Source organism: Poromitra crassiceps, assembly GCF_964638095.1.
Source record: "Poromitra crassiceps genome assembly, chromosome: 2".
Classification (NCBI taxonomy): Eukaryota; Metazoa; Chordata; class Actinopteri; order Beryciformes; family Melamphaidae; genus Poromitra; species Poromitra crassiceps.
The window spans coordinates 87,587,097-87,614,993 of NC_139624.1; the positions used below are offsets into that span (position 1 = coordinate 87,587,097).

Genomic DNA, 27,897 nt, shown 5'->3' on the forward strand with positions numbered 1-27,897 from the left:
TTCTTTTGTGTATGTTTGTTATACCTTATATGTAAATGACGCAATGTGAAATGATAGCAGTTAATTATGGCATATTCTATTTCTTAAGGATAACTTAATTTATTCACATATCACTTAGTTGGCAATATCTGACTGTTTTGAAGCCAAGTCAGTCATGTCTGTTTAATGATTGTAGTCAAGAGTTAGTTGAAGCAAGCACAGCTCACACTTATTTTTTTCTGCTTGGCTCAGCTCTTGCATTCTTTTATGTTGCTTTGATGTTTATTGTGTCAAATTCATTTACAAGAGTGCATCTTAAACAAATTTGAGTCTTCAAAAAGAAGTGCCTGTATGTATGTTGCAGCCAATCTATAGATGGTAGTATAGGTAAGCCTACAGAGGTAGTACCTGTCTGTATGTTTGCAGCCAACCTATAGATGGCGGTATAGGTAAGGCTAAAGAGGTAGAGGCTATTCAAATTTATGTGAGCACTTGCAGTCTTCAGTCTGTTTTGTTTTTTTACATCTGTTTGCTGAATCTGATTTCCGTGTTTTTAGTATAGTTAGATTCCAATCCCTCCTACTAAAGGTGCTATTGTGAGATCATTTCAATCTTCTGTGCAGCTGAAGGAGTGACTGTGATTGGAGTTGACCTAAAGATGGCAAACAGGATGTGAAATGATTGGGAGAAAATATAATGACTTGAGTTAGCCAATGCACTGCAATACGTAGCTCATGGCACAGTGTATAAAATGAATCAACATCATGCTTACAATCTAGGCTAGAGAGAAATTAAAAAATAAAACTCAATGTCAAAAATCACTGGACTAGAAGTATTTTTCAAACATATCATAAAATGTCAAGATTTTGTGCAAAATAAATAAACTAAATTCTACAATACTGTGGCACGAGTTTTGTGATGAACTCTACACTTAGCCATACTGTAATTAGAATGACAGATGTACATGTAGGTAGCCTACTTTACAAAGCCAATTTAGACATTCTTCCTAATGAAAACCAATACCTAACCTGGTTCTGCATATTAACATAAAAATGATCCCACGTATACAAACACCTCATGGGTTTTAGGTATTTATTTGTGAATGTTTTGTAGGTGATTTCTTCTCTTTGTGGTGTTGTTTACACTGTTTTCAACAATACAAGGAAACATTCATTCCCTGAGTGCAGAAAAGTGGTGCATTTAATATTTGTAGTTAGGATCCGATCCATAGTCTAGACTCTCTTGTTCATAAATGTAGGTATAACTAACATAAATCACATGTTCACAAAATGCCATACTTAGTGCGATCATGACCCTTCCACTCTCCTGGCCTGTCTTGCAGGGGTCTGGTGGTTGGGGTCATTAGGCTGAAGGAGTGCACCTGGTCCCGGTGTGCTCCTTGTGCTTTAAAAGCCTGCAGAGCATTCAATCTCTCTCCATCCTCACCTGTATGCACCTTTTTGTTCTGTTGGTTTATAGTACTGTAGTTTGTTGTTAGTCCTTAGTTTTAAAACAGCTGCCTACGAGCAAGATTTTCGATTGTTATTAAACAGTCTAAATTTAATATCGATGCCTCACATCTTACCTCTAATATTAGACGAGACCAATGCAGAGTAGTCTCGCTTGAAAGCCGAGTGAATCGGCGAGTGTTGTCTTGATGATTAGTCTGTCTGCGGGCCGGTGTCATCAGGAAGTGAAATGAAACGGTTTGCGGCAGCCACTTCAGCCATAACCACAAAATTACTAAATTACTTTCAAACAAACTGTTAGAATATAACGAGAGATGTTCGCGAGAGCAGAAAGTAACGAGGGCAGCTATATTCTAACAGTTTGTTTGAAAGTAATTTTGTAATTTTGTGGTTAGGGCCGAAGTGGCTGCCGCAAAACCGTTTCATTTCACTTCCTGATGACACCGGCCCGCAGACAGAGTAATCATCAAGACAACACTCGCCGATTCACTCGGCTTTCAAGCGAGACTACTCTGCGTTGGTCTCCTCTAATATTAGAGGTAAGATGTGAGACATCGATATTAAATTTAGACTGTTTAATAACAATCAAAAATCTTGCTCGTAGCTGCTTTAAGTAATAAATGCCAAAGTAACTAAGTTACTTTGGCAAAGTAACTAAGTTACTTTGGCGTGTGACTCCCTCCATCTTACAACCCAGCTCAAGGAAGCAACAAATGGAGGGAGTCACGCACCAAAGTAAAAGTTATAACAACCAGTTATTAACTGAAAGGAGTAAACTACTACAAACCAACAGTACACAAAGGTGCACACAGGTGAGGAGGGAGAGATGGTCTGCATGCTTTTAAAGCACAAGGGTTACACAGGGCCCAGGTGCACTCAATCAACCCCAACCACCAGGCTCCTGCAAGACAGGGCCAGTTGGAGAGTGGGAAGGTTGTTAGAATAGTAGTAGACCTATTATGCCATAAATAAACTTGCAGTCTTTAACTAAAAATCAAGGTGTTTCTCTGACATTTTATGTGTGTAAATACTTCATTTATTCTGACTCAGATAATTGATAATGCTATATAGCCAGACATTCATGAGGTTAGAGTAACAGGTTCTTCAAAGATAGCATATCAGCGACATGTGTTTTTGCGCATCATTTTGCACCTTTCATGATCATTGAAGGACAAATCTATATTGTGGAAAGCACTACGGTAAGTCCATTTGGCTTTATAGAATTTATATTTTCCTACAAAACTTGCATAATGAAATATACATTCAGATATTCAGTTGTACATGGAATACAGTCATATAAAAAGTATTTAAAATAACCATAAAAATATGTATATAAATCAAACGCTGATTTGGTGATTTAAAAAAATACAAAAATACAAAAAAAAGAGATTCTCCTCATCCTTGGATTGCCCTGCGGCCATATTGCACTTGCTGGAAATGGCGGATTGGCTTCACTTTGGAGGAGAACAGTATCTGATCAGCAGTGGAGAGAGGTTTGCTGATGCAGCCCTGGGCTCATTTCAAAATTGTCCCTCCTCTCCGTATGGTTTGTCCATGTGCTGTGTCAGTGGGCCAGTGACACACGTGGGTGTCAAGTCTGTTCACTACAACCTCCCTTTCAAGATGTTGCTATGTTCCGGAGGATCTTGCTGCAGAAAGACATGTGGGGGGGAAATATTAGAGGAAAACAGCCATACAAACTTGTTGAGTATAACGAAAACACTGGCATTTGGTAAGGAAGAAAAAGACCAAAACAAGACAAGCAAAAGTAACAAAACAGAAACAGGCACGTACAGATCTCAATTTCTTTCTCACAGATGTAGCTTATGAGATCTTCACAGAAGAAATCATTCCATAACCCATCGTGAATGAGTCCTGCACAGTCTTCTCCTAATTCATGCCCATGGCCCCAGTCGTCCGGCTGACCAGGCTTCCACTTTCTGCAGGCAAACAACAGGGGGCGATCATACATTAGATTTACCAGCTGATGGAAAACCACAGGGGTTGGAACAAGAAAGAAAACAGTGCCGCTGAGTCAAATAGTATTTGCAAGTTTTTAGTGTTTGTTTTAGTCCGGTAGTAGCAGAGAAGTGGGGTATTACATCCAAGTCATTACAATCATTATTGGAAAGTTGAGATTTTCATAGGAATTTGCAAGTGTGTTGTAGTTCAATGTGATAGAAAACTTACCACTCTATTTGAAAATGAATACTTTACAGTTTAAAAACAATGATTATTTGCACTCTATATGGCAAAGGTCTGAAACTAAATGACCATCCTATGAGCAGAAAAATGGCACTTATGACAAGCATTTATATATATTAGTACTGACGTGAAAGCAGGTTCAGTCCCATCCAGCCAGCGCCATACATTCTCCTCCTGCCTGTCTGTCAGACCCATCCAGAAGTAGCCCTTTCCAGTGGTCTGCTTCTTCAGCCATTTCTGAGGTCACATAAGGACAACACATGCACTGAGTCACAACTAAGAAATTACATCACACAGCGATGACATACTTTACTTCAAGTAAATATTGGATGGAGGAGTTAATTCCATGAGTAGGTTTGGGGGGGAGGGGGGGGGGGGTAGGAAATGTTTCCTATTTATTCAGATACCTGTTCCTCTATATCACTGATGATCAACAATGATGCAGACTTCATTTCACAGGTTGTCTTTGCATCATCAAAACTGTGCAGGTCCTTGGAGAAAAAGTAGCACTTGTATTTGTAGTTTACCCACTCAGATGGGCAACCTGCAACAAATTGATTGAGTGATTTCTTTGAGTAAACTGGACCTCAACCAGACAAGCTATCGAAGCAGTACAATATTCCCAGCATAGCTATATTTACCTTGCAAAAATATCCATCTTAATAAGTAATTTAATCTTGTATAGACTTTTATTTTTGTTGTATCAGGTTTCCAGTTACCAGTCACCTTCTTTATTTTTCTTTGATGAAGTACAGTAACATACCTTGATGCTAGTGCACTGCTTGAATGATTTGAAGATTGAAGACTGAATATGAGACTACATGTGAATTACCGTAGTTGTTGAGGATTTTTTTTCTCTCTCTCTCTCTCCTGTTTACACAGTGTATCTGATGATGGATGTCTTACCTGGTGCCCATAGTGTAGGAGTAGGTTCCTCACTCTGCAGAGAAACAGGGCCCAAAGGCATTGGTGGTGGTGGTGGCCGGGCAGGGAGTCCTGGTAGTCCAGGTGGTCCAGGTGGCCCCACAGGCCCCACCGGCCCCCTCGGCCCTTGCTCCCCAGCAGATCCCATTGGTCCTCGGATGCCTGACGGGCCCTGTGCTCCCTGAGGACCAGGCTGTCCGTCTCTCCCAGGCAGACCGGCAGTGCCTGGCTCTCCCTTGGCTCCAGGAGGTCCTGCCCTGCCCCCTGACCCGCGGGAGCCCTTGGACCCGGGACTGCCACGTGAGCCTGGCTGACCTTTTAACCCTGGAAGACCCGGTGGTCCTGGAACTCCCTTCTCTCCTCTGAGTCCTGTCATCCCAGGCCCACCCTTGTCACCTTTCTCCCCCTTCTGTCCGGGCTGACCAGCTGGTCCCTGGGGTCCTTTGTCCCCTCTTGGCCCTCTGGGACCAGGGGGACCTGAAACACAAAACAAGAATAAGTGAAAAGAACGTTAAAGTATTTTCCAGGGCAACATGCAGGGCAAGTTATTAAAAACAAAGGCAGTAAACACTTAATTTGTACATGTAAAACACTTCTTCTATAACTGCATAGTAATGCCATAATAATCTCTCACCTTGTAAAATAGTGAAGTTGGTTATTATTTGTGAGTGCTTGCTGTCCACCAGCTTCATCTCCTCCATGACAATGGAGAGGTTGGTGACCTCCGCGTCCACTCGTGCTGCCAGCTCCTCCTGTTGGGACCTCAGCACGGATGCGTCTGACCTCACATCCGCCATGCTGCCGTTGAGGTTCAGCAGGTAATCGGAGTGGCGGCCCACCGTCTCGGCGCAGTTGCGAAGGTCGTTCAGGTTCAGGTTGATGGCGCCCAGCAGCTGTGTGGTGAAGCTGATGTTTCCCGTCACACGATCGATACTCTGCTCCGACTCATCCAGCCTTATCTCCAGTTGGTCAAACTTGGCAGCGGTGAGGTTGTCGTGGTCCCTCTGCTGGTCCATAAGCTCCCTCAGGCTCTGGTCCTGTCCCTCTGCCAGGCTGCTGGTGTTCTGGAGCTGGCCGGCCAGGGAAGCCAGCTGGGAGCCCACCTCCTCCAGGCTGTCGTTGTTGGCCTTAGCGAGGGCTGAGGCGTTCGAGGCCACGATCTGCAGGTTTTCCACTTTATCTCGGAGCCACTCGGCGTCGGAGCGTGTTTGCCGGGCCGTCTGCTCAAGGATCTGGAAGTCGTTGCGCATTTTCTGGATGGCCTGGCTGGTGTCGTCCACTGAGCGCTGCAGGGCCGAGATCAGGTTTCTCTGCTGGGCCTGGGTGAGGTTGAGGCTGCTGATGCTGAGCAGGGCTTGGCTCTGGAGCTTGACCTGCTCGTGAAGCTCTGTCTGCAGCCTGGCTGTGTCATCCTGCAGGCCCTCCATGGTGCTGCTGTAGGACTGAAGGGTGCCATTTACAAAGCGCAAGGTGGCTGTGTTGCTGTCTAACAGTCCCTGAATGGAGCCCTGGCTGCTCTGGATGTCTGAGCCAGCGTTCTGCAACTGACTCAGTGCGGCGCGATTGCTGCTGCTGCGCTCTGCCACCTCCGACAGTTGCCTCTGCAGCGCTCGGATGTTGTTCTTAAAGGCCTGGATCTCAGTGGTGGCATTCTCCGACTTTTGCCCTGTTTTGTCATCTAAACAGAGATTGGTGAATGAAAAAGAAATCAATGCGCTGTATAATGATCTATCATTATAAACATTACACTTTTTTGTCTTGATTTGAATACAGATAAAATAGATAAAATAGTATGGACAAGTAAGCTGTGCGAAACTTACCTAACATTTTCAGGTTAGACTCAACAGCAACTATCTTTCCTCCATAGTCTGCCATACCTTCAGACACATTGTCAACTCTTTGCACCACTGTAGCAAAAAACAAGACAGGTAAGAGCAGGGTTATTTTCACAGTCCACACATGATGGTCTCCATCCTTCATTAAGAGACTGCATACTGTAGGGACGACAGAATTGCCTGCAACCACAGACATCATATATAAAGGGGATCAGTGAGGAAACCGTTGAAAGTCACTGACAGATGCTCTAAGGATCTCTACATATCCTTATATATCTGGTAGACATATATGTGTCTACATATTTGGTAGGTATGTAATAATATATAGATTATAGTAATCTCCTGGGTTAGGGGAGATTCAGTGTGTCAGAGACAGAAAGAGTCAAAGAGAGAGAGAGAGAGAGAGAGAGAGAGAGAGAGAGAGAGAAATAGAGAGAGAGAAGGAAACTTGATTCAGCAGAGGAGTGGGTGGTCAGTGACAGACCGGGGTTGGAGGAGATACAGCACACCGGGAGACACTGGTGGGAAGCCCTGGGGGACAGGAAGTGACCTAGGGGGGTCTTCAGTAAACAGAGGGATCAAAGACGGGCCGAGAGGAGACAGGCGCTGTGGCAGAGAAGGTCTTCACACCCCCACAGGCGACAGCACCGTTCATTTCCTCTGGAATGTGTCTGGGATTCCAGGGAATCAGCCCACTACCACCACCACCACCACCAGCCTTGCCAGGAGGACACTTCCTTTACCGGAGAGTCGACCACATGGGCTCCTCTGCTGGGAATCTGCACTCCAGCTGTTTGCTCCGCCAGTTAAGATAACAGTTCGGTCTGAAAAGGTGCGGCACGTCTTTGACCCTTAAGAGGGACAAGATGAGCAGTTCCTATAGTCCCATTTGCAATGGTTGTGGCTTTGGGTAATGCATCATTGTGTGGTGATTATGTAGTATCAGGAATGGCAGTCGAAAGTCCGAAATGAAGATGTGCTTGATGGTAGGGATACTACTCGACGATGACAGGCCAGAAAGCAATACCACATGGTCATCTTCTGCTGAAGATGAGAGCATTATTCTCTTTGTCAACAAATAATGATTAGAAATGCCTGTAAATTATAAACCGAGATGTTAATGCAAACTCAAACTTTAAAGACTTGCATGAGCCTGTAATTCTGCAAAATCTTGAAAAGACTCTGAATTGTTGGTGCAATCTGTTTGGTTGCATATAAATCAAATAATTGCAGTAGCTACCCATTTAAAGGAGAAAGGATTTGCTTTGAGTGCCAGTCAGTAAAACATTTGACAACAATAAGCATAAGGCCCTATCTTTTGGAAGTGACTGATGGGGAAATATGAATGCTGCACTGAACTAAGAGTCCACATGTTGGGGGGAAGCGTTCTACCATGTTTAATCTCTCTGCCCTACTGTAAATCTATTCCCTGTGTGTATTCAAGAATCTAGATACAAAAGTACTGTAAATACTGTAAATCTATTCCCTGTGTGTATTAAAGAATCTAGATACAAAAGTACTGTAAATACTGTAAAGTACTGTAAATACTGTAAATCTATTCCCTGTGTGTATTAAAGAATCTAGTTACAAAAGTATTGTAAATACTGTAAAGTAGCCTACTGTAAATACTGTAAATCTATACCCTGTTTGTATTCAAGAATCTAGATACAAAAGTACTGTAAATACTGTAAATCTATTCCCTGTGTGTATTAAAGAATCTAGTTATAAAAGTACTGTAAATACTGTAAAGTACTGTAAATCTATTCCCTGTGTGTATTCAAGAATCTAGATACAAAAGTACTGTAAATACTGTAAAGTACTGTAAATACTGTAAATCTATTCCCTGTGTGTATTCAAGAATCTAGATACAAAAGCGACAAATGCCCACTGTCTCCAGACTAGACATAGAAAGAGATCATTTTTTGTTGGTGGAAAATGGCCTCTTGAGGAATTGTCTTTGGGATGTTCGGGAAACTTGAACATGGGAAAATGGATGTCATTTAAGCAATATGGTCAAAGCTGTTGGTTGTTCCCTTTGTTCGCCCTCCCTGACGTCCTTGACACCCACTTAAAGTTGTCTCAAGCTACAAATAAACAGCAGACCTAAGGAAACCATAATGAAGGATAAAAAAATATCCTCTGATTACCGCAATATTTAGCTATGAGAGAGCACGCTCACTCTGAGAGGAAATGTTCCATACAGCAAACTACATGGGGCACATTTCCAGACACTAGACATTCAGTCAGTCCACCACTGCAGAGTACAAAAGACGCTTTCACTTCAAGTGCACAGACCAAACCATACACCTATGGCACATTGTTTCTTTCATTGACACCTACACATACCCTTGCTATGGAAAAGTCAGGAGAGTCAGTCACTCAGTCATGGACGTTTAGTGGGAACAGGGCCATACTGTAGCTAGGGATAGGAAGGTGGTAGAGTCTGGGTTCGAGGGGTGTGTGGGGATAGAGGGGTTAGTGGCTAGGGGGATATGGGTGGTGGTGGGGGGGCATGGGCGAGGGAAAGGGTCCATAGGGAACTAGATCGACCGCAACGCGGACTTATGCCTCCGCCATTAGTTCATTCTGGGGTCCAAATCGCCATTTGAGGCAAATTGGAAGAGATTCCGTCAAGGCGCTCCTGTGATGTTGCGTTACAGAGCTTGGAAATTGGGTGTGTGAGAGGTCACAGTGACCTTGAACTTTGACCACCAAAATGTAATCAGTTCATCCTTGAGTCCAAGTCAGTGTTTGAGACAAGTTTGATTAAATTCCGTCAAGGCATTCGTGAGATATCGCGTTAACAAGCTGGAAAATGGCGTTTGAGAGGTCACAGTGACCATGACCTTTGACCTATGACCAGCAAAATCTAATCAGTTCATCCTTGAGTCCAAGTCGATGTTTGAGACAAGTTTGATTAAATTCCGTCAAGGCATTCCTGAGATATCACTACGGCTGGGTCGGTTTGAAAATTTTAAAACCGGTTCGATATTGCCGTCTAAACCGGATCGAACCGGTATACCGATTTTTTTTTGTAATTAACACGTTCACTGCCAATGACGTGTTAACACGTTTTCAGAATCCAGCTGTTGACTGCCAACGACGTGTTAACACGTCAAAAAAAATTTTTTTTTTTGACGGTGGGGCGTTGATCAATCCCTTTTACGTCTCCTATACAATTATTGGAGGTATTGAATGTGTATAATCTATTTTACCGACCCACTAAGTGTTGACAGTGCTCCCCCCAGACGAGCGAAAGCAAAGAAAAAACAGCGGCGGGAGGAAGCCATTCTCAAGGAAATTGCTTGGCGATTTTACAGTCATCCAGACTTGCCCGAGCGGCCGCCCCAGCAGCAGCAGCACAGAGAGCGGAGAGCGATTTGCATAATAGATTATAGGTGAAACACACTTTGAAACACCGCAGAAAGGCCAGAATCAACATCTGCCCATCGCCCACGCATTCCCCGGCCCATCTTGACTCGCACAAGGAGCGTCGCAGGCAGGCAAGCAGCAGCAGCAGCAGCAACGCGCTTGACACGCCCGCTGCAGAGCCAGGAGGAAGGAGGAGAAGACACACGGAGGGAGGAGTTTGAAGGGAGAGGGGTGTTTCCTGCTGTTATGGAGGAAATTACTGTTCAAAACTATTGTTTAGATGTCTGACGGTCTTACTGATGCCAAAAATGAATGGTTAAAGTGACTGTTCTATCGAATTTCACAAAAAGCCATTTATCTCAAAATAAATTTTCAGACGCTGAAACCATGCTGTACTCAACGGCTAATATCTACATAACTACTAACTCTACAAACTAACTCTTTTAGACAGAGAAAGCACACATTCTATTAGTACTTTTGTGAACTTTGTGTTCACAAAGTCAAAGCAGAAAAGAATCCTCGGCTCTTGTAAAATGAGCCAGAATCCTCAAAAAAAAACCTCTGGCAAAACCTACCTACAGTAAAAAAAAAACGGCTGGCAGTGAATGTGTTAAATTTTTTTTTTTTTTTTTTTTTTTTTTTTTTTTTTTAAGCAGGGCTCCCGAGTGTGGCCCATAACTGTCTGTAGTGCAACTTCAGTCCACCTGATAGCGATAATACACCTCTAAGCTGGTATTGTCAACCAGCAATGATACTGAATAAAAAGAAGCAGGACACCTGTGTAACAAACACACCCTGTATTTATTTCTCATAACTATTCAGCTCAACTTTTCTTCTAAACATCAAAATAATAAATGAAATAAGACTTCTGCCTATAGTGCAACTTTAGAAAAGGCTAATAAAAACACAAGCAGTGCAATCAGAATGGATTGGCTTACAGCTGAGCTGCCTTATATGTAAACTTCAAAACTCACAAATTCACACAATATAGGGCCTAGGCATGGGTCGGTTTGAACATTTTGAAACCGGTTCGATATTCCCCCAAAAAACGTATCAAAGCGGCTGCAGTTGGTGGCGATAATGCACCTCTAAGCTGGTATGCTGCCAACCAGCACGAACACTGAATACAAATAAGCAGAACCTTTTAACTGTAACAACACACTGTTTTTATTTCTCATAACTATTCAGCTTAACTTTTCTTCAAACATCAACATAATAAACAAAATAAGACTTTTGCCTACTAGTGCAACTTGAGAAGAGGCTAATACGAACAATAGTGCAATCAGAATGGACTGGCAAAAAAAAAAAAAAAAAAATTTTGTTTTTTCGGTTTGCACGTGATCAAACCGGTTTGGGCTCGTATACCGAACCGAACCGGTAAAACCGGAAATCGACCCATGCCTAGACAAGCTTGAAAATGGCGTTCGAGAGGTCACAGTGACCTTGACCTTTGACTTTTGACCACCAAAATGTAATCAGTTCATCCTTGAGTCTAAGTAGATGTTTGAGGCAAATTTGATGAAATTCCGTCAAGGTATTCATGAGATATCGCGTTAACAAGCTGGAAAATGGCGTTTGAGAGGTCACAGTGACCTTGACCTTTGACCACCAAAATGTAATCAGTTCATCCTTGAGTCCAAGTCGATGTTTGAGACAAGTTTGATTAAATTCCATCAAGGCATTCCTGAGATATCGCGTTAACAAGCTTGAAAATGGCGTTCGAGAGGTCACAGTGACCTTGACCTTTGACCTTTGACCACCAAAATCTAATCAGTTCATCCTTGAGTCCAAGTCGATGTTGAGACAAGTTTGATTAAATTCCGTCAAGGCATTCCTGAGATATCGCGTTAACAAGCTTGAAAATGGCGTTCGAGAGGTCACAGTGACCTTGACCTTTGACCTTTGACCACCAAAATCTAATCAGATCATCCTTGAGTCTAAGTCGATGTTTGAGGCAAATTTGATGAAATTCCAGGCGTTCCTCAGATATCGCGTTAACAAACATCGTAGGGACGGACGTACGGACGGACGTACGGACGGACAACCCGGATCCATAATGCCTCCGGCCTGGCTATCGCCGGCGGAGGCATAAAAAGGGTCCATATGATAGGAAGGTGGTAGATAGTCAGGATTTGAGGTGTGGGTAGGTGGAGTGGCTAGGTGGACATGGGTGGTGGTGGGGGGATGGTAGGGGAAGTGGCGCTGTGATCTTAAAGGTTTGCGCTTGTTGAAATTGTATGTTGACTCACTTCAAGTTGTCTTGTAGAACCAACATTTCTGATACATATTCAATCAATCAATCAATCTCCTTTATTTAACCAGGTAAAAAAACTCATTGAGATTAAAACCTCTTTTCCAAGAGCGACCTGGCCAAAACGGCAGCATAAAGACAGTTGCATCAATACAGACAAACACAAAATAAACAGATAAAATACAGTCAGTCACACACTCAGGAAACAATAGTTAGGTTACACCGCAGGGCAATCACAAGAGCCAAGAGAACTAATTTCTCTGTCTCTTAAAATTGACCTGAATTCCCCCAGAGTTATAAGATTAGATAATTTCAAATCCTTCTGCACATCATTCCAGGTAGAGGGGGCAGAAAATGTAAAAGCCTTTTTACCCAGTTCAGTTCTGACTCTAGGGACCTGCATCTGAATGATGTCCTGCATCATAATGGCTGAGGTTTCTACACATATGTAAACACAGATATGTAGGAAGAAGCCCAAGAATAGATTTATAGATAACATATTAAAAATATATTAAATAAACACTCAATACCGTATTGTTAACTACATGCTTTGATTAATTATTATGAATTATTCATTTCTAGAGTCCCCACGTCAAGCATGTCCACCTCCACCCAAACTACCATTGATCATCATTCCACTCTGTACCTTGTGCATCTGCACCACATCTAGTCTGCCTATCGAATACAATAAATGAGACAAATGATACTCAAATCTGCTCAAAGTATAACTGCTGAAGATAGATAGGATGGAAATTTTAAGGCAAATTCACAATTAAAGTTTTCCAAAAACAACACACTTCATTTTATGACAAGAAATAATGTTTCAATGGAGTGAGTCTTGCCAACTATCTCTTTGGTCGCTGGTTCAAATCCCTGAAATGTGAATGAGTAATGCCTTCCCTTCCCTCAATAACTAGTTGTGTTCCCTTGAGCAAACTGTATTGTACTCTGATGTATTAATGTGAAGAAGGAAGTCACTGGAAAAGATAGATCTCTGAACTTTTAACATTGCACTGCTGTTCCCATTGTTTGAGGATGAATTGAGATCCAATTGAATTGAAATATTTCAAATACTTTTTGTTATATCCAATTAATCTCAATGAATCTTGGGGAATAAACAGGCATCAGAATGATTGTGAATCGCTGATGTGAAATGAGGTGAAATGCACAGACAATGACCTCTGAGTACTGAGGAACTAAAAACCTCAAGAACCCTCTCTGAACTCTATGTTCTGTCTGTAACTCCACAAGTTAACCAAGAACCATTTTGTAACTATCATTTTTCATGTGCACACATTTCTGACAAATTGGTGTATCTTCTCTCCATCCAGACTAAGAATCAGCGCTTGCCCAACCACACTGCCTTTGGGCATCAGGATATAGTGTAAGCTGTAGGGGAGAAGACAGCGGTCATTTGAGAGTTTTCTCTGAACCTGATCATGGAGAAACCCTGCCCTACTTCTACAGTGAAGTTGCATCAGAGCCAGCCAATAAAGAGACACATAGAGGATGTTGCTGTGGGGTCAGTGAGCAGCACACATGTTAATTGCATAGAGCTCACAGGGTCTCACTACATTCCCATCTGGACCTGGGAGTGTGTTTAGGCTGAGCGCTGGTTCCCTTGACAGACCAGCGCTTCAACGCCAGTAAAAACCCAATTTGAGTGGGTTCTGCTAGAGTTGCACTGAGTTCACTCACTGCTCATCTGGGATCAATTAGGCCTGCATGAAAACATGCAGCACGGAACAGGAGGGACTGAGCTCAGAGTGCAAGGGGACATCATTCTTAATGTACCCGAGACTCACAGATAACCCCCAACATGTTAAGTTCATGCCATTTTCAGAAATTGAAAAGAGGAAGGGAGCATAATGCAGTCACATATGGGAATGTTTAGCAGAATTACCACAGTGAACATTCAGAGTTCAAACCTGCGAACGACGGTGGGACCGCTTCCCGCCCTGGGCAAAAAAAAGTGAAATACCCAACCAGGAAGTTCAGCTCCACAAAACCGCAGGACTGCTCCCGGAGGTGTGAGCTTTGGGGTGTTGGTAAAATAAACTGAGAAGAGGCTCTGGGGTGGAGTGAGAGGGTCTAAACGTGCTCAGATAGAGGGGAGAGAGGGGACAGATAAGCACTCTAAAGCAGTGGTTCAGACAGAGGGGAGAGAGGGGACAGATAGGCACTCTAAAGCAGTGGTTCCGACAGAGGGGAGAGAGGGGACAGATAGGCACTCTAAAGCAGTGGCTCAGATAGAGGGGAGAGAGGGGACAGATAGGCACTCTAAAGCAGTGGCTCAGACAGAGGGGAGAGAGGGGATAGATAGGTACTCTAAAGCATTGGCTCAGACAAAGGGGAGAGAGGGGACAGATAGGCACTCTAAAGCAGTGGTTCAGACAGAGGGGAGAGAGGGGACAGATAGGCACTCTAAAGCTGTGGCTCAGACAGAGGGGAGTGAGGGGACAGATAGGCACTCTAAAGCAGTGGTTCAGACAGAGGGGAGAGAGGGGACAGATAGGCACTCTAAAGCAGTGGTTCAGACAGAGGGGAGTGAGGGGACAGATAGGCACTCTAAAGCAGTGGTTCAGACAGAGGGGAGTGAGGGGACAGATAGGCACTCTAAAGCAGTGGTTCAGACAGAGGGGAGTGAGGGGACAGATAGGCACTCTAAAGCAGTGGTTCAGACAGAGGGGAGAGAGGGGACAGATAGGCACTCTAAAGCAGTGGCTCAGATAGAGGGGAGAGAGGGGACAGATAGGCACTCTAATGGCTCAATTCCACCACATTTAACAGCCCTGCACAGCTCGTCCCCACTCGGCTCTAATCGTTTCGGCTCGATGGACGTTTTGCTTCCACCGCGGATCAACTGCCCCCACCCACCCCCGCCCCCGCATATCTGTCCTTCGCTTATAGCCGAAGTAGGTTATAACATAACGTTACAATTAAATCCATCCACATAACTTTTAAACTGTTTATGAAATACTGGTGCCTCTAAATGACCTACAGTGTACATGGGCGAATGTGACAATCGGCTAGGAGAATGGATATCACTTTGTAGTTAGTCAAACTCAGGCATGCGCTGCGCTGCGCGCGGACGGAAGAGGCGCAACAGAGTGAAGCCTGCCCTGTACCCCGCGGCCTCTCACCAGGCAAGACCGCGGCTTCACCAAACACCCGCTGCGGCCTAGCGGAGCGCTGCAGCTCAACTAACTACAGGAGCTTGCTGAGCAGCGGACTTTTTTCACTCTGAAAACAATTGAAACCACCGCCACGACTTTATTTCACCAGAGGCAAAGGCAGCAACACAAAGACTGATGGAAATAACATAACAGAAGAGAATGTAAGCCCACTAAACTGGTATGCAGCACATTGACAGTCAGTAGATAGAGTAAACACGATTCTGCCTGGCCAATCAGTCGTCTACAATGTTTTCACGTCACCGTATGAACCCGGGTTCACAGAATAGAACCTCGACGAAGCAGGTACGAAAAGTAGCACGGCTCGACCCCAATACAACCCGGGCTGGGACAGTTTAAACCGGTGGGATGAGACAATTTATCAAGTCGAGCGGAGCGGGATCGCGCTACTACCTGCGGTGGAAATGAGCCATAAAGCAGTGGCTCAGACAGAGGGGAGAGAGGGGACAGATAGCTAAAACGTCTTCATGTCAAGGACCCCTAAACTCACACAAATTAGACCACCGACCCCCATAAAGATTTTGTCCCAGGGTCCCCCATCTGATAAGTTTGTTGCTTTTACAGTAGATGTTTTATTACCTAAAGTGTATGAAACCCATGACCAAAATAGTCATACAGACATACACTCACATGGAATTATAGTGAAAATAAATGATTCACCTTTTTGCTGGGGACTACTGTACCTGGAACCCCCTCAAGGATGCATGGGGGACTAAAGTGTAAGTGTGTATAATAGTGACTTCTGACTGAGAGAACAAGTGCTGGTTTTGTTGTAGAAGGTGTGGTAATGGTGCACTCAGATGGACTCATAGTTTCCATTACTGATTTATTATTCTTGAATAATAACAACAAAACTTAATTACATAAGAACTTTCATGTCACGCTTGGGCAGGCAGAAGGCCACTCTAGGGACTTAAGTGCTCTCTTTCTCTCTCTCTCTCTCTCTGACACACACACACACGTACACACACAGACACACACACACACACACACACGTACACGCACACGCACACGCACACGCACACACACACACACACACACACACACACACACACACACACACACACACACACACACAGGAGGGCTCCAGTGCAAACAGGGACTTGATGTACGCATATTGATCAAAAAGCAATGTTCCTATTTCCCAGCAGGATGTGGAGAGACCCAACAAAATGTTTGGGCGTGTACCCTCTCGTGAAACATTTCAACAATTAAATTAAATTAAACTGCATCATTTGAAGTGATGTTTACAAAGGTTAGTCATCTTGGCCCACTCTAGCAGGCAGCAGTGCCCTAGTCCCAGTAAAAGAACAGCAGATGGTGTGCAGGGCTGAGAGCGAAGAGCAGCCACTTCTTACCTTTATATCCAAGCACAGCCACAGCGATGGTGAGGAGCGTACACAGCACGTACAGCAGAGCTATGGAGGTCTTCAGAGCCCACTCATTCTTACACTTGGTGCACTGGGTGCCCTCCTGGATCCCTGGAGAAAAGACCAAGACACGTTTGACTTATTTTCTCGACTGGAGTAATCATGAAAAATACCTTGATTCAATAGGTTTTGCTGTCACATCCATTACCAGTCAAAACATTTTGGCACACCTGATTGAATGTACTATGTTGGTCATTCTCTTATAGGCCATTGTGATTCAAATGCTTTATAGTGAAGTTGATGCCTATGTATGAATTTCTTTTCAAATCGTTTGCCTTTCCATCAAGGCAAAGGGTGGCTACTTTAAAGTACTACTTTAAACTTGTATCATTACAAAGTCAGCAGTATAATACAAATAAACAATATTTAACTTCCCTCCATCTTGACTGGACCGAGAGCTCCACATTCATTCGGAGAACATCCTTGACCAAATGATGTCATTTGGGCCTGGAAGTTCTGGGAATGAAGGTAGAGAGAGATAGTGATAGTGACACCATGGCAACACTGCCCCAAATGACATCATTATGACATCATTTGAACCAGGAAGTTCTGTGAATGAACAGGGAGCTCTCGGTCCAGGCAAGATGGAGGGAAGTTCAACATTGTTCATTTTGTATTGATACAAAGCTGGTTGAAAATGGGCAAAGTGGCCCTTTAACCCTTTTTGGGTTGCATAATTCCACGTGTTTTCACAGTATTTCACAATTTTGATGTCTTTGCTATTATTCTAAAATGTGGGGGGAAAATGGTAAAAACAAAGAAAAATGCATGTGTCCAAACTTTTCACTGGTAGTGTATTTTCTACTCTGCATTGTTCAGGGTTAGATGGTCTGAAGAGACTCCCACCCACATCTGGACAAACAGCCCTGGAGTCCACATTAAAGCAGTCCAGCAGTTCCCTTTGGGCCCGCCCGCCCGGGCGGTACCGGGGCAGGGGACACGAAAACAAGCCCTCCCACTGACTTGTTTACACTTAGCGACATGCTTATTTTCCTGGAGTCCGCCTTCACTCAGCAAACTGCCCCTCTCTCTGTCGCCGGCTCTCCCTTACACACACACAAAGAGATTCCTTACAATGAAACACAAATAGACCTCAGAGACATTTTATATAATATGAGAAAGACTGACAATGACTAATGCACTTTTTATACAACATAAAATGCTGAGCATAAGAAAAATAAGCCATCCATCTCCAGAATGCGGATATGTGCGTTGCAATTATTTTCTTGCGATGTCAGTTGTGGGTGGAGTCAAAGCACAGGCTCCAAAGGGCCGGTGGGCCTGGGACACTTCTGGAATATTTCTTTCCGAGGATATCTTTCATGACAGATGAGTGGCGAGATCCACAGCGCTGACGGGAACACAGCTGTATTTCATTTTGGATTCAGGAAGTGTGTGTGTGTGTGTGTGTGTGTGTGTGTGTGTGTGTGTGTGTGTGTGTGTGTGTGTGTGTGTGTGTGTGTGGGGGGGGGGGGTCATGGTTTTTAATGTACCTGGAATAAAACGCATTTCACCACTTAGAATAAAGGAACAGCGTTCATTTCCATGAAACAGAAAGGGTGCAATACATGACTATCTTATATCCCCTACAGGTTAAAGGGGCACTCTGCTGATTTTCAACCAGCTTTGTATCATTCATTGACAGTAAAAGAGATGGACAGAGTGTATGTTTGACATCACCCATTTGTTGTTTTAGCTGCCGCCATCTTGGTTTTCACGCAGCTCGCATGAGATGGCACAAGACGAGACAGTGATCGGCGAGCTGCGTGATCACTGGACAGGCGACCTGTCAATCACGCCAAAAACATTGTCTTTTCTATCGTCTATTTTACTCTAAATGTGTGAGTTACATAACATTTCACCCCTGTACAGTTGTCATGAAAGGTGAAATCAGCTATAGACCTTATTCGATTGACGTAACTCACGTACGGGCACGCCCACCGCCGCCATGTTGTTGACATAGCACTGCAGCGCTCAAGTGACAGCCTATGTAAGAGCAGCATTTATAGGAAACTAGCCGCTGTTAGCGTTACCTGTATCATTCCTGTTGTGTTCGGATGGTGACCTGCATTATACATGGCTGTAGTAATGACAGCAATAAAGTCGCCGTGGTTTGTTTCTATGTCTACTGTCCACAGACGTGAAGGGAGCGAGACTGAGGATACGTCAGCACAGGAGATGTGTGGATAGGTAGGAGAGACAGGTGAAACTTTCTGACAGCTCCTCACAGCAAAGTCTGTTCATCTCGTTTTTGGGGCCGGTGTGCAGAATGCACAGCAGGGCCCTTACATTCCACTCTGTCGCCCAGACCATTTGAGCACGGATTCAGGGCAACATCGGCGGTGAAATGTCTTTCCGCTTTCCAGTCCGGTAGGTGGCGGTAATGCACCTCTGGCTAATATTGTGGCTAGCTCGTTCAGAGAGTTCCACAAGAGCCGGTCGTCGGACATTTCACCGTTTGGTGCCTCTCTCGGTCCGACTAGGAATTTATTGATTTGATTTTTGAGGAGTTGACATGTATCGTCTTTTTTGTCTTTGTAAAGCAGCTGTGAATGTGAACAATCGTTTGCTCCTCGGACTAGGGCTGTCCCGGCGAGTCGACGTAATCGATGACGTCGACGCAGCTCATGTTAGCGGCTAACTGTTACTTGTCGTTACTTTTCGTTACTTTACATGGCTGAATGACCAAATTGATTTAACTTTTAACCATTTCGATTTCCACTTTCCATACGGACCGCCAGCATTGGTTAGTTGTTAACGTCGTGACAATTTATAACGTTTATAACGTACTCCGACTGGTTTGCGGTGTTGCGCAATAGCTCCAACCCCTGCCTGTATTCAGACTGATAGTATAAACCGGAAGCTGGAGCACGTTATAAACATTATAAATATAGTCACGTTATAAACTAACCAATGCTGGCGGTCCGTATGGAAAGTGGAAATCGAGATGGTTAAAAGTTAAATCAATTTGGTCATTCGGTGGCGTTTTACTGCCATGTAAAGTAAAAAGTAAAAAAAACGACAAGTAACAGTTAGCCGCTAAGTGCGTTAACATATTAGCCACATTACCCATCAGCGGAGCGTCATTTGACGTCAGCACACTCTTCCAAACAGGTCGCGTCAGCGTTGCCAGACGTACGATAGTTATCGTATTTGTACGATAATTTCGACCTATGTACGATGTACGATCAATAATCCCAAAATCCCCCAAATGTACGATAATTTCATCATTTTGTGACACTTAGACGAATCCTACGTCTATCACTCTATCTGTTTATACAATCATCTCTTCAAACAACATATTTGCAGCCAATACGTGCAGGGTGTTTTGTTGTTGCAACGCAGGCTGAGATCACAGTGTTGAAAAATCATGCCAAATCCAAAAAGTAGCCTGTGATCAGCCGCAGCTCCCCCGACATAGGCGAGGGGGCGTACGATAATTTCACTCCAACAACGATAATTTTGACCCTCTGGTACGATAATTCAACATTTGCCATCTGGCAACACTGGGTCGCGTGCCTCATTCCAGTCGATTCCACGATTTCAGACGGACAAGCCCGTCTTTATTGTCACACGATTACACATCAACACATGCACGGACGGCCACAAACACACACATGCTTCCAGTGGGCATTCCCATCCTTTCACATGGACCCATGTTGGGTGTGGATGCTACTAACAGTCTTGTGTCTGGATGATAGTGTGTACAGTCCAGTGTGTGACCATCTTACATGGAGCATTTTGTCTTTCTCCAAAATTAAGAGCACTGTTACTGAAAATTGCACACCATTGGCAGATCGGACCACGCCTCCATCCTGCTCGTTCCCAGGTATCAACAACAGCTCAAGCGACACCCCCCGGCCTTCCGAACCACCCACTGCTGGTCAGACCAATCAGAGGACATTCTGAGAGACTGCTTCGACCAAACAGCATGGGAAGAGTTCAAGGCTGCAGGAGACCTGGACGAGTATGCAGACACAGTAACAGGCTTCATTCAAAAATGCACAGAGGACATAATCCCCCAAAAAATAATCAAAATAATGCCAAACCAGAAGCCCTGGATCAATAGTGACGTCCGGGCAGCCCTCCACGCCAGGACCACCGCCTTCAACTCCGGGACACCAGAGGAATACAAACAGACAAGATATGCCCTCCGAAGCACTTTAAAAAGAGCACGGAGAGAATATGGCAGGCAGCTGGAAGCAAAACTGGACTCCAACAACCCCAAACACCTGTGGAGAGGACTCCACGCTGCCACTGACTTCAAAGGGGCAAAACAGCAAAACAACGAGTCACCCACCCTGCCAGACGAACTCAACGCGTTCTACGCCAGGTTCGACCCCTCTGCCAGAGCGCCTCCCCTCCTCCCCCCCTCCTCTCCCACCCCTCTCCTCCTCTCCCACCCCTCTCCTCCTCTCCTCCCCCCCATCACCCCCCCCCACCACCCCCCCCTCCCTCCTCCTCTCCTCCCCCACCACCCCCCCTCCCCCCCTCCTCTCCTCCCCCCCCTGCCACCTCCTCTCCTCCCCCCCCTGCCACCTCTCTCCCCACACCACCCCTCCCCTCCTCTTCTCCCACACCACCCCTCCCCTCCTCTTCTCCCCCCCCTGCCACCTCCTCTCCTCCCCCCCTGCCACCTCTCTCCCCCCACCACCCCTCCCCTCCTCTCCCCCCCCCCACCACCACCACTCCCCCCTCCGCCCCTCCGCCCCCCCACCACCCCTCCTCCTCTCCCCCCCCCCACTGCCCTCCTCTCCCCGCCACCTCCCCTCCCCCCCCTCCCCCCCACCCCTCAGCACCCCCTCCCATCCCCACCTAACCACCAACCCCCCCACCTCCCCCCCCCCACAGACCCAGACCGCCCTCTCACCATCACTGAGGAGGAGGTGCGCCAGTCGTTCCTGCGTATCAACCCTCGCAAGGCGGCCGGCCCGGACGGCATCCCCGGGCGGGTCCTCAAGGCCTGCGCCCACCAGCTGGCAGGCGTATACACAGACATTTTCAACCAGTCTCTCTCCCTCCAACGAGTTCCCTCCTGCTTCAAAGCAGCGACAATCATCCCCATTCCCAAGCAGCAGAAAGTGACCAGCCTCAACGACTGGCGCCCAATAGCCCTCACACCAATAGCCAGCAAGTGCTTTGAAAAGCTGGTCATATCAAAGATCCGCCCCACACTCCCCCCGGACCACACACTCCCCCCGGACCACGACCCGCTACAATTCGCATACCGCCCCAACAGGAGCACAGCGGATGCAGTAGCACACGTGCTCCACACCGTCCTGTCCCACCTGGAGGGGAAGGACACCTACGTAAGAATGCTGTTCGTGGACTACAGCTCAGCATTCAACACCATAGTACCCTCCAGGCTGGTATGCAAGCTCAAGGACCTGGGACTTAACACAGCAATGTGCGACTGGATCCTGGATTTCCTGACAGACCGCCGCCAGGTGGTGAGGGTGGGCAACCTCACCTCCTCCCCACTGACCATCAGCATAGGAGCGCCCCAGGGGTGCGTCTCCAGCCCCTTCTGGTACGACCTCTACACCCACGACTGCGTGGCGACTCAAACCTCTAACACCATCGTGAAGTTTGCAGACGACACAGCAGTCGTGGGGCTGATCTCGGGGAGCGACGAGACAGCCTACAGAGAGGAGGTGGGGGCCCTGGAACAATGGTGCCAGGACAACCACCTCTCTCTGAACGTCTCCAAGACCAAGGAGATCATTGTAGACTACAGGAGGGGGGGGGGCGCACACCCCCCAATCACCATCAACGGCACAGTGGTGGAAAGGGTGGACAGCTTCAAGTACCTGGGAGTCAATATCCACCAGGACCTGACTTGGGCCGGCCACACCGCCACTGTCGTCAAAAAGGCCCAACAGCGAATACACGGACTCAAGCGCCTGAAGAAATTTGGGCTAAGGAAAGAAATCCTCAGGGACTTCTACAGAGGCACCATTGAAAGCCTGCTGACTGGCGGCTTCACCACCTGGTACGGGAACTGTACCACCATGGACCGCAGGGCGCTACGGAGAGTGAGACGCGCGGCACAGCACGTAACAGAATGTGAGTTGCCAGATCTGCATGAACTGTATAAACAGCGGTGCCTCAGGAGGTCCCTGAAGATCATCAAAGACACAAACCATCCCCACAACAGCCTGTTCTCCCTGCTACCCTCAGGGAGAAGATACAGGGTTCCGAAAGCACGCACAAATCGCTTGAGGAACAGTTTCTTCCCGCAGGCCACGAGACTCCTTAACATACACAAATAGTGTAGTAGCCGCACTGTACCGTACTGTAGCTGCTACCATTACGTATGTCTAACGTTTAATTGTATGTTTAATAAGGAATATGCTATTTGCACCTGTATGTCAAATACGCCGAATTTAAAATGCCGAGTTTAATTGTATGTTTAATAAGGAATATGTTATTTGCACCTGTATGTCAAATACGCAGAATTTAAAATGTTTAAGCACGTCTAAAGTATGCACCCGACACGTGCACCTATGTGCAGTGAATATGCCACTGTCTCTGACTTGTCTTATCACTATACTGCCTTATGCTTGTTGTGTCTCTTGTTGTTTTTGCACCCATATGCCCTGTTATATTTGTTATATTTGTACTATTTGCACTACCGGTATGTTGTAAACGGAGTCCACAGCACAAGAATTTCACACGTGATACTTGTACCATGGAGTGACAATAAAAATCTTGAATCTTGAATCTTGAATCATTGTACTGTAAGATGATGATTTTATGTTGGACTGCTGCTAAACTCAGTTGACATTGCACAAGGTTTTTGGTATTCCTCCTGAAAGTGACTTGAATTTAATTTATTCTACTATTTTATTTTGAATTGCACTATATTCATTTTATTTGAGGACAAGCTCTTGCTTTAATTTTATTTGATAGATTTTATGTTGGACTGTTAAAGAGAATGAGATGGTTAAATAATATAGACATCAGCAGGTGGTGGTGGAGGTGAGTCAGAAAATATTAGTGTTTTACCTATATGGCTACATCTGGGCAAGAGCAGTGCCACTCACTCAGCAAATTGATGGTTAAGACTGAAAAACAGTCTAATCTTAATGTAAATGGTCCTCTAATCTGGTTTCAAGGGGCCAAAATTTTAGACTGAACACAATACACCTTGGCAGAGTTCTGCACTTTACTGAGCACACCGGCCCTATGCCAGGTTTCGACCTGGCCTTGTTTCTTTTGTTTATTATTACAGGCAGGCATTAACGGCAGCATACAAACAAGAACTGTGTTTTTTTTATTGCTGTCATCACCATCGCTATTTTGTAATGGAACAGAAACGTCAATAAGGTTGTTACTAGTTGTCAGCTGCAGCAGCGCTGTGCGTGCAGGACGTTATGTCAACAATATGGCGCCGTCCAGGGTTAGCGAATAAGCTCTATTCAGATCAAAACCATTTTTTGAACCAGGCTGTAAACATGTTTATTCACGGTGTAAATATGGGCATTTTAACATGGGGGGCCTATGGGACTGACTGACTCACCTCTGCAGCTTACCTCAAGTGGCCATTCGAGGAACTGCAGTATTTCATAGAGAGTAAGCTGCCCCCTCGGTATCCTAACAAAATCAGTAGTACAGTATATGCAAATGGAAACTGTTTAGCTTCCCTCCATCTTGCCTGGACCGAGAGTTTTCCGTTCATTTGCAGAACTTCCTGGTCCAAATGATGTCATGTGGACAAGGAAGTTCTGCGAATGAAGGTAGAGACAGCAATAGTGATAGTGATAGTGATAGTGATAGTGATAGTAATAGTAATAGTGATAGTGATAGTGATAGTGACACCTTGGCAAAACTGCTCCAAATGGCATCATGATGACATCATTTGGAGCAGGAAGTTCTGTGAATGAACGGGGAGCTCTCGGTCCAGGGAAGATGGAGGGAAGTTCAACATTGTTCATTTGCTAATATATTACCGATTTTGTAATGATACAAAGCTGGTTGAAAATGGGCAAAGTAGCCCTTTAACGCCAACAGCACCTGAGAGAAAGCAGAGGCTGAGGAACTTTCACTCAAGATTATGGCGAGAAATGAAAGTGCCTATCCATTCTCTGGCAGTGACTAAAGCTGAGAGTGTATCTATCCATTCTCTGGCAGTGACTAAAGCTGAGAGTGTATCTATCCATTCTCTGGCAGTGACTAAAGCTGAGAGTGTATCTATCCATTCTCTGGCAGTGACTAAAGCTGAGAGTGTATCTATCCATTCTCTGGCAGTGACTAAAGCTGAGAGTGTATCCATTTGGTGCCAGAGGTTTCACCACATGTGTCATTCAAGTGCATTTTATATAATGGAATAATTCAGTCAATTAAATCAGCCGGTTTGAAACGCTGATATAGGGCCACACTGGGAGCATAGCCAGGACGCCAAGTTCAACAAGTTGACCTGTTCTACAAGCGTCACGGGATTCTTCATGATCACTGCGAGTAAGACTTCAGTTTAACAGCGGATCCAGCTGGAAGGGAGCAGCTCTACACCACTCAGCCAACCTGAGAGAACATGAGATTTACCGGAAAAATAGTGCTGAGGCACAGACAAGTCATTATAGCACCATGCCTTTACAGGGTTCCACCGCTCCGCCAACTCAAATGACACCATCACCTTCCAGGCCAAATAGCAGTTCTCCTTCACTTTCTGTGGTCCAAGCTGCACACCCCGTGTTCCCAAAAATGATCAGGTAGAACTCCATCAATTTCAGCAAACTGCTCCAAAGCAAATATATCATTCATGACTGCTTCCTTTGCAGTACAAGATGAGTATAGGAGGCAACATGCACAGCACTTGCTTTGTCTCTTTTGTGGTGCAGTGAATCAATTTCCCCAAATATCCAATTTCCAAGGAAAAGAGTCACACACTCATCACCTCCACATTGATTTATTAAAGGAGAATTTCGGGGGGGTTTTCCAACCTGGACCCTATTTTCCACAATGTATGTGTCTAATAAACTCATCGTGACACATTTTTCTTCGCTGTCTTGCTGGTTGCCCCTCTGTCTGCTCCTCTCTTTATCTCTCCTTGCTTGCTCGTACGCCCCGGAGAATAATATTCATGTATAGAGTCGTCTCTCCATGCGAGCAGGCGAGGAGAAAGAGAGGAGCAGACAGAGGAGCAACCAGCAAGACAGCGAAGCTCGCGCTGTGCTAAATATATTTAGAGTCATTTCCATGTTGCCAGACAATATTGACAGTTTGAGCCTCCCAGCCGGCAAAACAAGCAGTTTTATTAGCAAACATGTATTGATGATGCAGTGCAGGATTGCCCTGTGTAAGTACACTGTGTAGTTGTTTGAGCACATTGCTCCAGCTGTAAACATGGCTATCTCGTGAGTACTCGACCATTTGAAAAAAAATGTGTCACGATGAGTTTATTAGACACATACAGTGTGGAAAATAGGGTCCAGGTTGAAAAAATGTGAAAACTTCCCCCCGAAATTCTCCTTTAAAGAGTTGACGTTTCCGACATGACATGTCTGTCTCGAGAAAGGTCCTTGTGACCGAAACGTTGACTCCTTTTAATAAATTAGGGCTGGGCGATATGGTTGAAATCAATATCATGATAATCATATAAGGATTTTTCTCAATATCAATATATAATCATGATATGGGGGGGTTCATGTATGCAAAATCACGTTAAATAATCAAATTAAAGTTGATGTCATTGAACCGAATGGTCGGTCTAATGTTAGGTGTAATGTCAAACCAGAAATATTCACATAATATTCCTACCATTTATGAGAGTTTTTAAATAAAATCTACTTGTCATCAATTTAGACAGCAGAAATGTGTCATGATGATATTAAAATATCTTCATACAGTATCAGTACAATATGATTCCACTGAAAGATGATAAATGATCATGTAAGGGTTAATGCACGACGAGGTGTCCATTATCATAAATTATTGGACGACGTGGAGGCGTGAACCGTCCGAGGCGAAGCCAAGGATGGTTGCCTCCGGCTTCTGTCAGCTGACCAGAACCAAAATCTGATTTCTAAATAGCCATTATTTTAATAAACTGAGCACTCAGGGGTAATCTAAATAGTTACTTTGACCGACTCAATTTTTTTCTAAACTTATAAAAGTGCCATATTTTTCACAATTGTTTAAACACATTAATTGGAACATCAGACACAATTGTGCACAACCTGAAACTCATGTACCAACTGCCAAACCAATTCTGCTGAACTCCAAGCACATTTTCTGCTTTAGACTCAGATTCCCATTCCAAACCACACATTTTTCACAACACTACACACAATTCTCTATATGTTGCACACTCTTCCTGAATTCCCTCTCTTGGTGTTCACACAGAACACACTGCCAATCACATTTCTAAACTCCAAAGGCTGTTGTGCAATTAGCAATCAGCAATTTTTGTTGTGTTTTTGCTTTTTGTCTTTATTTTGTTCTGTTTTATATGGTTCGTTTTTAACATTTTGGTACTGCTTGAACTTTTCTCTTGAACTTTTGTTTTACAGTAATAGTAAAGGCCTAACCAGGGACAGGGGTTGCAAATTAGCCTCTGCTAGAAACCTGTATGCATGACATCTGTTTTGTAGGTCATATGAAATCATGTTCAATGCATTTGTCCCTGTTCAATAAACGAATAAATAAAATAAATAAATAAATTTGCTATAGAAGGATCACAGATGATCTCCTGGTTTGTTTGGAGAACAATGAATGGTGGCAACATCAAAGAGAGAGGTGATGAGGTCCTGTGGCCAGTCAGGGACCGAACGCAGGATGCAGCCTAGTTGTTTTGTTTATTGCCTATTTTCTGCTATCTCTTTCATTTCATCCCATTTTCATCCTGTTTGCTGTGATTTACAGTAGCACATTTTGGGTACAAATAAAATATTATTTGTTGTTAAATTATTGTGTGTTGTTTATTTGAGTATACGTAAAAACATTATATGGTAATATTCTACATCCAACAGGTGAAAGTGTAACATGCAAAGGCATAATTCTACTGATAAAGCATTCATATAGTGTTTTCCATTCATACTATAGTGTTTTCCATTCTGCACACCAGTGTTCAATGGGTGCTTAGAAATGTCTACTCATATGATGTATGTGTTTGTCATTTGAAAAGAAAAGACCATTTAGTGAAGAGTTAACACTGTTTTGAGGGCAAAGTGTGCTTTTGCAAGAGAAGTGTAGGATTTTGCATTTTGTGTGTGAGTTTTGAGATTTGTGTTTAGGGTT

At 44.6% G+C, this 27,897-nt stretch overlaps 1 protein-coding gene across 2 annotated transcripts in view; it reads right to left on the bottom strand.

Annotated features, from left to right (window-relative positions):
• Positions 1-1,099: 1,099 nt before the first annotated feature.
• LOC310797976 (collectin-12-like) overlaps positions 1,100-27,897 on the bottom strand; it is a 74,211-nt gene continuing 47,413 nt past the window's right edge. The window contains exons 3-10 of one of the 2 annotated variants that reach the window (XM_083660426.1): positions 16,588-16,710; positions 6,398-6,484; positions 5,212-6,255; positions 4,560-5,054; positions 4,061-4,197; positions 3,781-3,890; positions 3,264-3,388; positions 1,100-3,097 (exon numbers count right to left, since the gene is read on the bottom strand). In XM_083660426.1, the coding sequence (XP_083516552.1) occupies positions 3,078-3,097; positions 3,264-3,388; positions 3,781-3,890; positions 4,061-4,197; positions 4,560-5,054; positions 5,212-6,255; positions 6,398-6,484; positions 16,588-16,710 (2,141 nt within the window). In that variant the 3' untranslated portion in view covers positions 1,100-3,077. Of the gene's footprint in view, positions 3,098-3,242; positions 3,389-3,780; positions 3,891-4,060; positions 4,198-4,559; positions 5,055-5,211; positions 6,256-6,397; positions 6,485-16,587; positions 16,711-27,897 lie in introns of both variants that reach the window. The other variant, XM_083660425.1, reaches the window with a different exon arrangement.